A 17,198-nucleotide genomic window follows, 5' to 3' on the forward strand; every position below is an offset into this window, starting at 1 on the left:
ACAGCAGTTCTCTGGCTTTCCTATTTTTCGACACACCAAGTATCTACTGTCTACACTGTCCACTGAAGATCAGCATGCTAGCTTGTATGCAGATCCCTGCAAACCCCATTCACTCTTGCCTGCTGATGCCAATTATTTCTTTCTTGGGGAGAGGGGTGCGAGACCATGGGGCAGGAAAGGAAAGGAAGACATGGAATGGGAATAGGAACAGGCATAGGAGTAGGAGTAGGAATAGGGCCTAAGTATCCCTCATGTTTGAAGAGTTTCCCTAGCCTTATTTGTCCACTTCTGCTATGTGTTTTCTGAACTGTCACCTTTACTGGCCCCATTGCTCAGCATGGTTACAAACTGGACTATTTCCTTTGTCTTCCTAAGTCTGTGGTATTCTGTGTGTCCTATTGAAAATGGAGTTACCACCTCAAGTCACACTCCCACATCTAAACTTTCACACTCACACACCAGGATCAACTCTGAGAGATGCTCTAATTTCTGTCCAACTCTCTCTCCCATCCTTCCTTTAATTCACCTACTAATGGTAAAATCGTCGTCAGAGTCAAGCCTATTCAGCTGGTTAAAATGAGTATATTAGTTAGTCTTTCTCACCCACAGTTTACTCACCTATGAAATGGAGCTGATAATATCTGCCTTGTAGATTCATAATTAATATTATCCTCATGCTACTTATTACAACAGTCTCTTGTCATTTTTTCTTCACACTCAGCCACAATACTCTGTCTAAAATACATATTCAATTAAGTCACTTTTCTGCATGAAATATCTGTAATGGTCCCCTGTCTTCTGCAAGAGAAACTTTAGAGTGTTTGGTAGAACATATAGGGACTTTTATTATTTCGTGTCTTCCTGTCTTTCTAAGCTTACCCACCTCACTCTTTACCTGATCTACTCATCTTTTAATTCTCAACTCAGATGTCACCCTGAAAAGATTTCCATCATTTTACTAGGCATAGTCAATCATCCTATTTTTCCATTGTGGCACCTACTTATAATACTCTTAAAACTTTGAATATACAATGTAGTTTGTAATACTCCCTTAACATTTTCCCCCTCGCTAATTTATGAGCCTTTGCAGTAGTGACTTTATATCCCTAATACTTAAATAATGGGTCCATTCAATACAGTTGTTGACTAGATGAATGGAACATGGGCTGATACGTGAATGAAAAAAAGGTTGTGCCCCAACAGTGTCATTATTTATATATACTTGCACTGAAGTCAGTGTGATACTTATGTTCTAGTGTTTTCATACTGTAGTTGCAGCTTGCTAACATGCAGTCACTTGGAGAAGAAAGAGCTTCCATGCTCTTTTGTTACTTCTTGCACTGCTTGGTAACTTTCATTCAGACACAAACATATCTCACACTGCCTTTGGGATAAGCTTGTGGACCATCGAGGTAGGGGAGAATTTCATGATCATTCAGTGGCTTTTAAGAACAGCTGCTCCTTTATAATCCACAAGAAATTCTTCCTCATTCTCCATGTTTTAGTCTGGTAAATGAGCTAGCTCTTGGGGAGATCTAGTCATCCAGGAGAGGCCCCATATTTAGAGGAACAGGAGGGTTTTTAGATTCTAATAAAGACAAGGCTGCATCTGAAAGTGTTGTCTTAGACCCATATACTGGCCATTAATGCAGATATACTACAGCAAGGATTCATACAAGGAGATTCTGGTGAGGGGAGAAAATCCCATAATCACCATATTATTAATATGTATGTATGTATTTTTTTTCTTTTCTTCTCATTGGCTGACATGTATCATCATGTTCAGAAATCCAGATACCAGTTAGTCTAGCATAGGGCTGTTTTACTCTGGTGCTGGCAAAAGAAAAAGAGTGCAGTGTTTGTATTTTTTTTTCTACCTTAGAACATTTGTCAGGCAACTCTTCACCTGTCTGTTGCCAAACTGCAAAAGACTACACATATGCCTCAGGAATTTAGGACCCCAAATCACACTGAAATGTCAACCAAGAGCCATTTACTTAAATTGTTCATGTCTATGATGACTATAATTTCTATTTTGTCCAGGAGTGTCCTGATTAATATGCAGATCCAGGAAAAATTGACAATAGCACCCTCTTCCATCTTAAAGTGTCCTGATTTTCATAATTTTATGATCACCCAATTCATAATATTTGTATATAAAAAAATAATCTTAGATTTTAGATTCACTTCTAAAGATTCTTTTAAAATGAATTTGCTTTTATTGTAGTCTACTCTGTTCATATTTTATTGCATATGATCAGAAATTGGAACTTCAAAAAAATAGTGCCTCTCCTAGTCAAGGAAAAGATGGACAATTGCATATTTGGTTCTCGTGCACTGTGTCTGACTCAGAATAGGTCATCAAATACATTCCCATTGCCACAAATTACTGCTCTTAGACTTGCCACAGCTCATAAATATAAGGAGATGTTTTGAAGGAAGGAAAGTAAGAAGGATTTGTTGAGCACCAAGTCTCAATATGTGGCAGGCACGTTAGCTTTCCTTACATCTGAAGTAGTAACATTCAATCAGTGAGCTTTCTTTCATGTTTACTTGTAAACAATGTGTTGATTAATTCTTTTCCATTAATATATTTTTGAAATATCCTAGGCATGAGTTATGATTTCACTTCCTGGTTTTTAGATACCCTGATGCCTTTGTTCAAAGTCAGCAGTATTATCAACTGCATGATAAATTGATCTCTTAGACACTTTTCCAGCCTCTGAAAAATCATCTGCTTTAAAATAGGTCTCCATATGATCTGTGTATTGGACTGTAACACTCTATTCAGGTGTCATTAATAGATATCCTTTATCCACTGGTATGTAAGACACAAAATCAATTCAATTTCCATCATTATCACCAGAATTATTTTCAGAAAATCAACTCTAAGATCAAGAAGATACCTCAGTGCTCTGCATCCTTGGGAGGATGTGTATTAAACATTTGTTAGATGACCAATCTATTCATTCGATTTAGATTATGGGCCATATGTTTTTCTTCAAATTGATTGAATGGCATGGGTGCCATTCTGGAGGACTCTCTGTTGTCCTCACTCGGAGAAGGTAGATTAATGAATAGATCAGAACTACCACATCCAGTTTTCTCCATGTCCTCTGCAGATTAATTTTCCATTAACTCCTCTGTAAACTTAGAAACATCTACTCTGAAAAAAGCCAGACTCTAGAAATCCCAGTTGAATTAATCTTTGGTAGGGGCTGAAAAATGTTTTGTCATGGAAATATTCTCCATCTGCCCATGTCTGCTAAAAGTAGGGACATAACGTAAACATTAATGTTTCATCCTGCACACACACGCACACACACGCACACACACACACACATACACACACACACCACAATAAAAATATAAAAGTAATATTTTAAGTGATATGTAAGAATAAGAACATAGAAAATAACTTGTATAATAACTTAAACTTTTGTTCATATTAACAATACATCATTGAGCATTCTAACTCACATTAGTCACTCATCAGGCATTGAGAACACAGTATACATGTCATTTTAGTAAGCACCAAGGAATATAACAATAAGCACACTTCCTACAGGAAGTCATACTGCCTCTGTTCACTTTCCCCCTCAATCCAGAGAGCAAACAACAGGAATATCATGGAGACTTTAGCTTTTGCCCAAGGAGGAATTTGTCTCTTGCAAAAAAAAAAAAAAAAAAAAAAAGAGGAAGAGAAGATCAATCCTTTGAATAAAATATAAAAGTTTATTCTTGGGGTGCCGGGTAAGCATCTAACTTCAGCTCAGGTCATGATCCTGTGGTTCATGAGTTTGAGCCCTGCCATCCAGCTTTGTGCTAACAGCTCAGAGCCTGGAGCCAGCTTCAGTTTCTGGGTCTCCCTCTCTCTCTGCCCCTCCCCTGTTTATTCTCTCTCTCTCTCTCTCTCTCTCTTTCTCTCTTTCTCTCTCTCTCTCAAAAATAAATAAACTTTATTTACTCTTTAAGTGACTTTATTGCTTATGTTCGCTCTTTAAATGACTTCATAACGTATCATATTGTAAAAATTCCTCCTCAAGGGGAGGAATAAGAAATTTCTGGTTTGGACCTACTTAATAAGTACCTAAATAAAATAAATTTTAAAATATATAAATAATTTTGAATAACTCTAAAATAGCCATACACTTCCTTTTTTAAAAGTTAACCATGGGCTCATTTGTTTTGTTTTATCGTTCTTTGTGAAAGCACCATTTCCTGGTTTCAAAACCTAAGGAAAAGTAGAAAACATTTGTTTTAATTATCAAAAATTTCTGGAAGAAGTGATTTTTGGATAAAATTATCTGGATAAAATGCCTACTTGGTTAAATGGTGTATAAATTCATTACTCTTCAGCATCTCAATTCCTTTCCTCCCCCTCATTTCTATTACAAAGAGAATATGGGTACAGAGTCACACAAGAATTCTTTAGATTCTGTAGAATGTATATTTTCTTCATAAAGCACATTCTGATTACTGTCACATAAAGTCATGATACTACTAATTCTATAAAAAAGAAAGAAGAAACTACCCATTTCCAACTTTTGAACCATGTTAAGCCTCATTTGAATACAAAAAGCCTTTATACATTGCTATTTACTAACATTATTTTTATAAATGTTATATTTAAATTTCATGTATTTATTTACTTACTTGCAATTTTTAATTGTGAGAAATGTTAGAGATTTAGGGCAGTATGGAAAAAAAAAAGAAACTTAGAACTTTTATGGAAAATATAAGTACAGAACATGTAAGACTGAAAATAATACATTATTTTTATTTGCATGTAGTTCTTTTAATAATATTAGACAAAAAACCATTTTAAATTAGACCTAATAGTATTGTTATAGCAAAAGATGGGGTAACTTGTTCTTAAATCTTTAAGGCCAGTACGAATTAAAACCATCTGCAGTTAGTTTTTAGATTCTATATAGGATCTGGATACAGTGACCCAACTTGATCTGTCATGGCAGGATCCTTACCTAATACATGTTTTTTTTTATATTACCACTTCCTCAAGGACCTAGGACTGTGCCTTATGTTTAGTAGGCCCTTAATAAATTCTGAATGAACTGTTACCTGTTTTATGCTCCATTAATAAAACTAAGACCTCTGGGATCAGACAGTACTTTATACTTTTGCATCAACTGACTTTCCATCTTGAAGATTCCCATTCATCTTCTGTTTCCCTAGATCGGTGCTTATGAAATTAACCAAGTAAAATAAACACATTTAGCATTTGATCCACATCAAAAAGCCCTTAAAAATGCTTTGATGTGCAAGCAATAGCACTCAGGGTCCTCTTGGTCTTCAGTGTCCCCTCATTTGACAACTTTGTGGTTCTTGCCTTAAAGAAGTGGGAGAATCTTTTTTGTTTTAGCTTATTATTTATCCATAAAGGAAGCCTTTCTGGAAGTTAAAAGACATATTTTAGAAAGGAGAAGCATACCCGCACACAAAGTTAAAATTTGATTCTCACGTCTTTAGATGAAGAGATCCCCAGACTCACCAATATCCCAGAAATGAGTTTTGTGTTTCCTTAGTGAAGTGGTTCTAAGACTTTACATTACCATAAATCCAATCTTGCTTGTTGATGATATCAAGTTTCTTTAAAGTACTTTCTGTTGGGTTTAAGAGTTACTTAATTTTCTTTTCTGGTATCAATCTAATAATAACCAACAAAAAGTTAAGCAATGTCAATATACTAGATTGTGTGGGCAGAATGCTCAAGTTTTAAGCTGCCCTCTCTTATTTAGAAAGATGTCCTGAATTCCTTTATCTGACATGGAGCCTAACCATAGAACATCTGGTTTTCTCCTACCTGTTTGAAATTCACAGTGTAATCAATAGCCTCGCTAAATCCAGGGGGTGCTGTACCCATAGAGCTTTATGTCTGAGTAATATATGGATGTGCTTGTGGGCTTGTTTCTGCATCTTCCCACAAACTAGCTGGGAGTCTGAGAAACTTCATTAAAAAGACATTTGTCAGGATGCTAGAGGAAAAGGAAAATCCTCCACAGACTATTTACCTAATTTCCAGCCAATACAGGATTACTCCCACCAGGAATCATTTATTGCTTTACTGGCCTAAGTGATGGCACTTTGGCTGATTGCTTTGCAATCTAGTTGCTTTCAGGTGTGAGAAAAGCTACCTTAATATTCATACAGAACTTCTGTCTCGCTTCATTTCTTCCAACATTGATCTTACCGTGTCCCGTGGGCAAAGTTTATCCTCTGCTTATTGAAACCCAAATGTATCAGAGTCACACAAGGAAGGTGTTTGGGAAAAGGCTTGTGCACATTTTAGTCAGCCCACCAAAATGTTCCCAATGGCTGCTTATTTCATTTGCTTCTCTCCTGCCTACGCTTACGGGAGACCACAGTCACTGGCCAGCAGATTTGAAATTTACCAATTGATGCTGAAAACAGATTATGGTGTGATTGGATTAATTTATGCACTGCTTGTTGGAAGCTTGATATCCTAACTTCAGCTCGGACTTGATATGAAAGGAATTTTTAAAATTCTGAACGTATAGTCTGTTAACAAGATTTGGGTTTGTTGCTCACAACTGTTTTGCAAATAAAATGATGGGATCTTGAGAAAGCTTTAGCAAGAGGAGTGTCTGGGATGCCAAAGAATGTCACAAGAGCAGGACTTAAAAGAAGAAAAATAAAATCTAAGCAATGTGAGAAAACATCCTATGTTATTGTAGCCGGGTGCCTCAGGTGGCTTCCTCTACGTCATCCACTGATTCTAACTGCTCACAGAAATAACTCTGAAGTGAAGAAATGGAATATTAGCTGTATTCTTCTATGTGTTTGCATATAAATTCAACTCCCAAATGTGTTCTTATAAATTTTCTACTTAATAGACATTCTAGAATTCAAAATCTGAAAAAACTAATTACAGTTCCACAAATGTACCAATAGAAAAAGGTATCACCTGTGGTGAAATATCATTAATTAAATTTCAATTATAGCACAATTCTGGTTATTTCTGGCTCAATTCTCTTCAATACTGCTTTTACAACTGTTGCACACCTACTGGAAAGCAGTGCTTCCAATAATGTGGTGTTAAAGAAGCCTTCTTTCTTCCCTGCTGTGTTTTTAAGAAAAATTCAGAACAGGTATGTGAGCTGTGCCATAACCCCATTCTTGACTCTGTATCTAATATCTCGTTCCCAGGCACCTGTTTTGCACATACCACAAGGACTGCTCAAAACCCAGTTATAAGACAAAATGTGCAGTCCCCTTGTAGGGTAATAATGATAATTTGCCACAAAGTCGTGTCAGATGGATGGACCTCTTGCAGCATGAAAGAGGTGGGCGTCTGCCTCTCTAGGAGCCATGGCCGGCACCCTTTCTGTTCTGAGATGTTACACTGGGACTCAAACCGCTGCTGTACCTTCTGGGGACACTTTTATAAGGAGATTGGAAGAAAAAAATAAGTGGGGACAACTTTTCAAAGAGGAATTGAATTTAGCTTTTTGTAAAAAAGAGTCTATTTTCATGACAGATTTTTTGACACATAGAAAATAACATTTTTTCACAAAACATAATGGTATTAATAGTCTCAGACTTTCTTTGAAGTAGCCAAAATACCTTGTTCAATTGTGTGTGTGTTTTAAAATATTTATTATTTTTGTCTGTTTCATTATGCTTTCATGCTGTATATCCACTAACATGCTAATATGTTTTCCCAACAAATAGGTCGTCATGGAGATGGAGGTTATTGGCCAGTTGATACTAATTTGATTGATAGAAGCACTCTCAATGGTAAGTCTATCAATTAGATTCTATTGGATTAGTTATATTAATTAAATGGTTAATTCTAGAGTGTCTGAGGCAATTTTTTTACTTACTGAAAGTGTTAAGAATCCCAGACCTAGGATTTTAGTGGGGTAATAGAAGTATTAAGTTATATATAAAAAAAACAAATATGAAGTTATTAGCAAACCTGTAGTACATTCTACCAGGAGATAATGCCAATGAGAGTTGAGTGCACAAAATAGTCAGTTGAAAAGTTCAACCATGGAAAATTTTATAAATGATTCAGAGTTGTTACTAATATAATACCTACATTTTAAAGTGTTATATGTATTTCAAAGGTTTCCAGGGGCTCCTGGGTGGCTCAGTCGGTTGAGACTTCAGCTCAGGTCATGATCTCACGAGTTGCGAGTTCGAACCCCACATCAGGCTCACTGTGTCAGCACAGAGCCTGCTTCAGATCCTCTGTCCCCTCCCCTCTGTCCCTCTCCCACTCTCTCTCTTTCTCACATTAAAAAAATAAAGGAATAAAATGTCTCCAAAAATTTAATATTATTAGAGAAAGGTGATCTCTAAGGGAGATTGAACTGAAACCCACTTAGTTTCCTAAACTGGTCACTAAGAATTTTTGCTTAGAGAATTTACTCTTCAGAATCCTTTAGCAACTTATTGCTAATTTTTCTTCACACTCTAAGGATTAAACGTTTATTTCTGCTCATCCTGATGGACCATTCATATGCTTTGGGGTCGGCCAGAAATAATATCTAGCACTGCACAGAAGAAGCAGTTGGTGTTAGTGTTGGAGCTGTCTTCTAAGATCTTGTCCTCAGTTTTGCTGAAATAGAAACTTTGGGAGAATGGATTAATACAAGCCAAACTTCTAAGGGACTGATGTATATATGATAAGTTCCTTTCATAGGTTTTTAAACATTTGTTCAGTTGCTGTTGTTTCGTTTGGTTTGCTAGATATATAGTTCATATAGTTAAAACACAAATATGAAAACTTGTGTACTCATCAGCAAGGTTAAAATATAAAAGATTCAACATATAATTGAAATCTGTTATATATCTCTGCCTCATCACATGCTTCTCCACCATTTCCTCCATTCCCCATTGATGTAACCACTCTCCCAAATATGGTTTTTACTATATAGATATATATCCCTAAACATTATAATATTACTATACATGTTTATCACTTTATAAAAATGGCATCATAGGATACATATCTTGTTGCATCTTGCATTCATCTTTAATTTTGTTTTTAAGATTCATCTGTGTGTTTACAAATACTCCTAGTATTTTATTTTATGAAAATAACACAATATGTTTATGCAACAATTTTAGCAGGTTTTCATGAAAAATTTGATTTCTGAATAGATAAATATTCATTTGAATGGTCTTCTATTTAAAAATCCATATGGGTTGGGACACCTGGGTGGTTTCGTCGGTTAAGCTTCCAACTTTGGCTCAGGTCATGATCTCACAGCTTGTGAGTTTGAGCCCCACATCGTGCTCTGTGCTGATGGCTCAGAGCCTGGAGCCTGCTTCGGATTCTGTGTCTCCCTCACTCGCTGCCCCTCCCCCACTCATGCTCTGTCTCTCTCTCAAGAATAAATAAAAATTAAAAAAATTTTTTTAATAAAAATAAAAATCCATATGGGAAGCCAAATTGCAATCTAAAAGTTGTTTACTGAGTGAGAAATTGGAATAAGGGGTTCAGCTAAGTGATTATTTCCTATTATAGGTAATGATAACCTAATGCATCTATTTTCTCAAAGAGGACGTATATGTATGTGCAGTAGACCAGATGCTCCATTTAAAGGCTCAGCCTCCCCTCCTCTGTCCAGTATTGGATTCAGGAACATATATTTACCTGTTGACTTCTTTTCTAATTACCAGGCATACCCTCTTCTGCTATTAATGCAGTTTACTTAACCAGATAAGTATAAATTCTTACATTTAAGCTTCCTAAATATATTCCAATCATACCTGTCTAAGGTTATACCCAGAATGCTCTCTCCAGGTTGCTACAGTCCTCACCACGTCCTATTGTCTTGTACACACATCCTCTACCCACATGAAGTGACATTATCTCCTATAGGTATTTGAAAATTAGACACCTTCTATAGCTGGTGTCTGGATCTGATAGTTTCCAGGCTCTCAGACACACAAGGGACACTTTAGGAAGCTCACAACAGAAAGTTGAGAGGAGGGATGTGTTGGGACTGAAAACAGACAAAGGGCATGTTCCTTCAATAGGTTTAGATAATGATGGTTCCCTTCCCAAAACTGTGCAAGTTTCATCAACTCATTCTTTTGCTTCAAATTTTATGTCAAGAGTCAACAATATGCCAAACACACTTCATGCATTCAAGTAATCAGTTAGAAATGCCCCTAAGCCATCACTGTGTGCAGGGTGCTTGCTATACTATGCACACAGATTGAAAACTAGACCTCCACAGGAACAACAAATGAAGAGGGGGAATTACCCAGGTGGATAAGGCAGAGGAATACACTTCAGGAAGATGAAAGAGAGTGAGAAAAATCCCAGGGATATGAGGGAGGGTAAAAGAAGGTCATCATTGAAATCGTGTGGGGAAATAACATTGTAGTGTTTTTTGCCCTGAGATGGGTTCTAGGTTTAGAGTCCATGCCAAGAATTAGCATGATCCCCTTTTTAGAGTGATCCTGCAGAGCTGATTTTCAGATATGGTTTCTACAGAGAGTTTCAAAATGGAATTCATCCGCAGCTAAGGGCTGACTATCTATACTGGCACAGGATGGTGTTTTTTGAAGAGACAGAGTGCCAAGAAATTAAGAAAGAGCCAGAACAGTTAATTGAGAAGGAACAATTGTCCCTTCACTGTTTCTACCCTCTAATAAGCAGTGGTCATGCATGTTAAGGGTGGAGCCAGTGTAAGCCACAAACATAAAACTAGGCATTCTCTTAAACGACATGTCCTAAAGAACTCTAAGTTTGAATAGAATTTTCAAGTTTAGCAAGTAAAAATACAGGAGGCCAGAAAATTTGAATCGTTTCTAATCACCTATATATATGAGATAAAGGAAACTATTGCAAGAAATTTCCATTTCAAAGTATGTATGCATCTCAAGGTGCACATGTACAAGTGACTACAAATAACTGAAATTTGATTGAGCCAATATAGCAGTCCTAATTTTGGATCAAGTTTGAAAGTTTGGTATTGACTATTTGAATTTGCCCTTCAAAATAAAGTGAGATTTCTGAAAAGAAACCCCAGACCACCAAATTCGATGCTAACAGGTTAAGTCAACAAGAACTTTTCACAGGAGTCAGATCTCAGATGAAGAGAATTATAGTAATTGATGGGAATGCATGTTATTGTATTCTTTTTTTTTTTTTGCCATTTAAGATTCCTAGTCAGAAAAATAATTGCAATTAAATTTAGTCTGATATACATTATCTCACTAGAGAAAGTCATGAAGATAAAATAGAGGAACAATAGCCAGTGACTTTGAACCAGCTTAGATAGATCATTGCCCATCACCCCTTCTCAATTTTCTGCAACACATAATGATGTTTTAGGTGTTTCATGTTAAATGAATGGGATGAACAAAGCACCTGAATCATTTCTAGAATCTTTACTGGAATCACAAATTATTACAGGCTACTTGATTGAATTGATAACCTCTAAGAGACATGGATGGTGGAGAGCAAACTCAATCTGTTTCCCATTCTATTTTTCTAACTGATAAATGATGGTAAATATGTAATTTGACTTTAGCTTAGGTTATTACGAGCAAATCAGCAAAGGCATCTGAAAAACCCTACCTTTCTAATTAAAGTTCTGCTAATGTCTTATTATGCCTTAAGAAGGGTTATAATTTCCAATCCAATGTACAAATGAAAAACCTTGACTGATAAAACTCCAAACCCACCCAACCTAGGCTGAGTCAACAAAAACATTTTAAAATCTGAGCTTTTAAACCTCATACACCAGGAAATTTTCATATATCTCCTCTTAGAATGACTGAATTAGAGTTTTCCTATCTCTCCCTACACTTCCTGTATTCATCCTTCAAAGAATTATAATAGAATAATGGCTTATTGTCGGGATCCTCAAGCTAGTTGCAAATAAATTTAGACCTCACTAGTCACTTACTTTCTCTTACAGCATGCCACTCTTTAAAAATGCACTCTTGGAATTCAAATAAAAACAAAGCTATAGTTCATGTTTACTCTTGTAGTTGTAAGCCCTTAATTAAATTGAGGAAACTGAAGAGGCTTCCTAAATTATTTTCTTATGACAGGTAGAATCAAAGCTAATAGGTACTGATATGGCAGTATTTTACTTTTATGGTGTATTCAATTTTGTGGTCCACATTCTCAAAGCAGGAAAATCTTCAACTTCTGAAAATGTGATTTTGTAGTTTATATTTGTATGAATACAACACTGAAAATCACTTCAATCTTGCTGTTCTCATTGGGAAAGATAAATCAGCAATTTTTTTTTGTTGATGGATCTGTGTGTAATTTATAAAATTAGTAATTTTGGTTAAGAGATCTATAATCCCTACAAATATGTGGTTGTATTGATCTCAACCTTTAAAACCCAAATTAACTTTGATAGGTTGATGCTTTGGTGAAATATTTCTAAAAATCAATATCATTAATTTTTAGATATTCAGAATCATATTAGGTGTTCTGTAAAATATGCCTTACACTGTGTGTTTGGGAGAAAAGATCATGATTTGACCCTTACTCTTAAAAACTTTTGTTTTATTATTTTCAGAATGCAGTAATATTTTAACTAATATAAATAAAATAGACATAAAAGCTCTTCCATATTTGCATGAAATGATCATTCTGAGGTTGGTGAGCTATTGTAAGCACTCAACAGACACCTTAATGCCAAAGGAAAGGTCCAGAAATAAAACTTTACATCATTCATAGAAAGGTAATTGGAGTGGTCCAGGGTCTCAAGTTTTAGTCTATAAGGGGCTCTGCCTACCTGCCGTCCAACCATTATCTATCACAAATGATTTTAAAGATCCCAGACTAATACCAACCCCCAGGTTCTAATACGACTTTGCCAAGGATTAGAACTGTGTGAATCAAGTCACTTAAACTCTTGGGATCTTAGTTTTTCATCTGAACATAGAAAATGTTAAGCTAGATCAGGATTCCTCTACCTCAGAGCTATTGTTATTTGAGACTGGATAATTTTTTGTTGTGGGGCTTCTCCTATGCATCCCTGGCTTTTACGCACTACATGCCAAGGGTATTTCCCCTCTACCATGTTTTAAGAACCAAAAATACCTCTACACTTTGCCAAATTTCCCCTTAGGGAGCAAAATCTCCTCAGTTAAAAACCACTGATCTAGATCACCAATTCCCCAAAGGTTGTTCCAAGGTAAATGGGTCCCATGAGAAGCTCTGAGAAAAAATGGTCCATGGTCACATAAGTATTGGGAACTTTGGCCACTCACTTCTCTTTTGCCTGGTTCTCCCCTTTTACCTGAATACTAGAGGTGTTAGTCTTGAGAAAGCATCTCCACTAACTCTATACTCTTGATTCGGTGACCTTGTCCACTCCCATCTGTGTGCCAGCTCCGAAATTTATATTTCTAACCCAGACCTTCTAGCTGCCTCTTTATAATTTATCATAAGATCTCAACCCTGAGATAGTCAAGACTGAGCTTTTGTTTTTCCTTTCTTGGTCTTTCACCCTCTCCCTCATTTCAGACATAGGACAATCACTTAAGTCTAAACCTGCCCGATGCTTCCTTTTTTCCTCCTCCATATGCAATCTGCTTTTGATTATTCATTCTCAGATTGTGTTTTGCACCTGTCTACTTTGCTTGACTGCCATGGCCACCATTTCAGTTGAAGTTATCACTCCTTCTCACCTGGAGACTGTTAACATCTTCTTAGCTGGTCTCTCTGCTTCCACCAGCAACATCTTCCTTCCTGAAAGCCCTTAAATGGTCTGTGATTGTACTGAAAATAACTGAATGTGACCTACAGGGCTCTTGAATGAACTGAGTCTTGTTTCTCTTTCCAACCTCATTTTGTGCCATTTCCCTTTTGCTCCCAATGTTCCAGACATATGATCTTCTCTCAGTTCCTTTGTAAAGAAAGAGGAGCTAACTCCTAGGATCCTCCATGATTCTGCCTCCATGTTACTTCTGTAATGAGGCCTTTCATGACCTCTCTTCTCCTCCAAGGACTGTTATGTTCTCATATTGCATCTTTCTTTTGAACTCTACTTTTTAAAAATACCAATTATAGTTTTAATTTTATATTTGTTTCATGATCTGTTTCATACATCTTTTCCAGTAAGTTGTAACCTCCATGAAGTCAACAATCATGCCTCTTTGAGGGGTGTGAGGGGGGAGCAATCACAATATTCTAATTTGATACTTACCTAGTTGTGTTCTTGGGAGGAGGCAAGCCTAGGATCCTCCTGCTCGGGCGCCTCCCCAGTAGTTTCCAATTCTAATTTGGAAACTGTTCTCAGACCACACAATATATAAGACAATGACATACAAATTATTATGAAACAATATAAGCATGGCCCTATAAATACGTTTTAGTGGTTCGATAGCCTGGCTATTGCTCCCTCTCTGTTCTTCCAGAAAAATAGCTCAGAAATGGAGTTTTCATTCTTCCTTGTAAGAGCTATGGGTTGATCCCAGGTGAGAAATGACCCAGACAAGGTACATGTTTTAGGAATGGAAAAGATAGGCCATTTAATATATATTGATTTTTTCCTCTGTTCTAACTAGTTGGGCAGGCTGAAGGCTACATCACAACTGTATGTATATACCTCTTATAGTTTTCTTTTAGGCTGCTTGAATCCTTTCATGAATTTTCTCTGCCCATCACCATCCCCCTCTCCAGCTTTACTGAGGTATAATAGACATATAACACTGTATAAATTTAAGGTGTACAATGTGTTAATTTGCTAACTTATAGACTGTAAAACAATCACCACCATAGTGTTAGCTGACATCCCCATCACATCACATAATTACCATTTATTTTTTTGTAATGAGAAAATTTAAGATTTATAATCCATGCAACTTTCAAGTATATAGTACAGTATTATTAACCATAATCACCATGATGTACATTGTCACCCCAGAATTTGTTCATCTGATAACTGGAAATTTATACCTTTTGACCAACATCTCCCCATTTCCCCCAACCCCCAGTCTTGGTAGCCACCATTCTAGTACTGTCTGTTTCTATGAGTTCAGCTTTTTCAGATTCCACATACAAGTGATATCATGTAGATTTGTCTTTCTATATCTGACTTATTTCATTAGCATAATGCCCTCAAGGTCCATCCATGTTCGGATCACAGCATCATATCCCCAGCACCTAACTGGATCTTCAGTACATTTTTCTAGAATAATTGGGTATATTCTTTACTGTGCCTGCCCTATCTCTCCTAGCAATTCACAGTTCACATTAGCATGTTCAAAATTCTGAGATTTGAGAAAGGAAATATGTTTTCCAACTTAATTGACCAAGGAACTTCCTCCCAACCCCATAATGCTGATTAATATTTCATTTTAGGGAACATTGGGCTAGATTATCTGTAAAGTTTCTTCCAGCTGGTTGACTATATAGCACTTTATTTCAGGGGGAGATGCTTTGAAATATTCAATGCCATAGGAATTTCTGTTCAAATTCAAAGACCTGTAAAATTATTGAGACATATGTTGAGCTCAAAGTGTTATAATAACAAAATTGTTATCAGGGAAGACTGCAAATGTAGGAAAGAAGCTTAGTCCCAAGCAATCATTGGATCTGTTCTCTCCCAAATACTCTAAAAATTAAAGACATTATTATTTCATGAAACCAATTTTCCAATTATTACTTGAGACTTTAGGCCCATAAGATTATGAAGTATATATTTATTTTTATTAAATGTAGTATAAAAAGGTTGAAACATTTTATGGCAATCAAATGTTATGAAAATAAAAAGTGGATGGAATGCCCATGTGACTTTTCAAAACTTAATTCTCTTCTCACCAATTTTAATGAAACACATCTAAGTCTTTGATTACCAAGACACTGGATACCCAAGCTATTGTAGTAACAACAGGAACAGATGTATCAGGACACTATATTTTTCTTTAAGTTGGAAAGATCACATAGAATGAATATTGAAGCGCTTCATAATGTCTATTGAGAGCCAACCCTGTGTCAGGGCCTGTGGCCAGTGTGTTGCATCCATTATCTCATGAAATAATCACAGTGTCCAGAAGGATATTTGCAAATCTCTGAATTACATCATGAAGTTTCCCCTCTGAAGCCCAAAAGATAGTAAATGTCATCTTGCCTCTTCTGGAGTCAGGCTGTCTTCCAGAACTTTTATCTGTAGTGATCTAGATTGATGAGCTCTAACATTTTTCCTAATTTGGAACAGTCTTTTGATGTGTTCAAATATATGGTTGATTGTCATTATTTGCAGATTGTTATTGTGAATTCACTTACTGCTAGAATTTATTTTTAACCACCAAAATCGATACCTGTAGTGCTTTTATGGTCATTGTGGACATGCGCAGAGCAGCCAAAAGTTTGAGTAGCCCAGTGCTCACGAACTCAGCTGAAATAAACAAGATGACCCTCTGCCTTATTGTTTCAGCTCTCACAGTGTAAACAAGCGTCCTTTCTACAGTGTATGTAGTGCCATTTTTTTTTACATTTTTGTGCATTTTTTAGTGGTGGTTTCAGGGTTTAAAGTGGCCTTCAACGTAGTGCTGAAGTGCTGTTTACTGTTCCTACACGCAAAAGGCTGTATGCTGTAGCTTATGGAGAAAATGTGTGTGTTAATTAAGCTTCACTCAAGCATGAGTTATGATGTTGTTGACTGTGAGTTCAATGTCAATGAATGAACATTATGTACTAAATAAAGTGTGTTTAAAAAGAAACACACATAAAACAAGGTTATATATTGATTGATAAAAATGTTGTAACCAGAGGCTCCCAGGAACCTAACACTGCATTGCCTCCAGCAGCAATACTTAGTATTCCTTAATTCAGTGTTTACAGCCAACTCTACAGAACAAATCACTGCAGATAATGAGGGTCAGCGACATCAAAAGATTCCATTCCACTTGACTTTCTTAGCTGCCCATTGATGTCAAATATTCTGATTGTTCAGCCTTTGAATTGAGATTGGGAAATTAATGAAAGACCTTGAATATCAACTTTCAAACTGATGGGAACTTTTCTGAGGAAGGCGTAAAGGCCTGGTATCAAAGATTTATAATGGGAGTCCTCATGATTCCTAACTCTCTAAGGCAAATGGCATCGATATCATCTCATTCATGTTCAGCAAAGTCCAGAGTCATTACTTTCAGACTTGAAACATGATGCCTTTCTGGGTGGGGAGGAAAAAGAAATGAGTAGAAATTTGAAAAATTCTAGT

At 36.3% G+C, this 17,198-nt stretch overlaps 1 protein-coding gene across 4 annotated transcripts in view; it reads left to right on the forward strand.

Annotated features, from left to right (window-relative positions):
- Positions 1 to 17,198, forward strand: part of DCC (DCC netrin 1 receptor) — a 1,128,596-nt gene that overhangs the window by 1,043,836 nt on the left and 67,562 nt on the right. For all 4 annotated transcript variants that reach the window (XM_053902733.1, XM_019464025.2, XM_019464024.2 and 1 more), the window contains one exon: positions 7,714 to 7,779. In XM_053902733.1, coding sequence (XP_053758708.1) covers positions 7,714 to 7,779 — 66 coding nt within the window. The remainder of the gene's footprint in view (positions 1 to 7,713; positions 7,780 to 17,198) is intronic.

Source organism: Panthera pardus, unplaced genomic scaffold (genome assembly GCF_024362965.1).
Source record: "Panthera pardus isolate Hobbes unplaced genomic scaffold, ASM2436296v1 HiC_scaffold_15, whole genome shotgun sequence".
Classification (NCBI taxonomy): domain Eukaryota; kingdom Metazoa; phylum Chordata; class Mammalia; order Carnivora; family Felidae; genus Panthera; species Panthera pardus.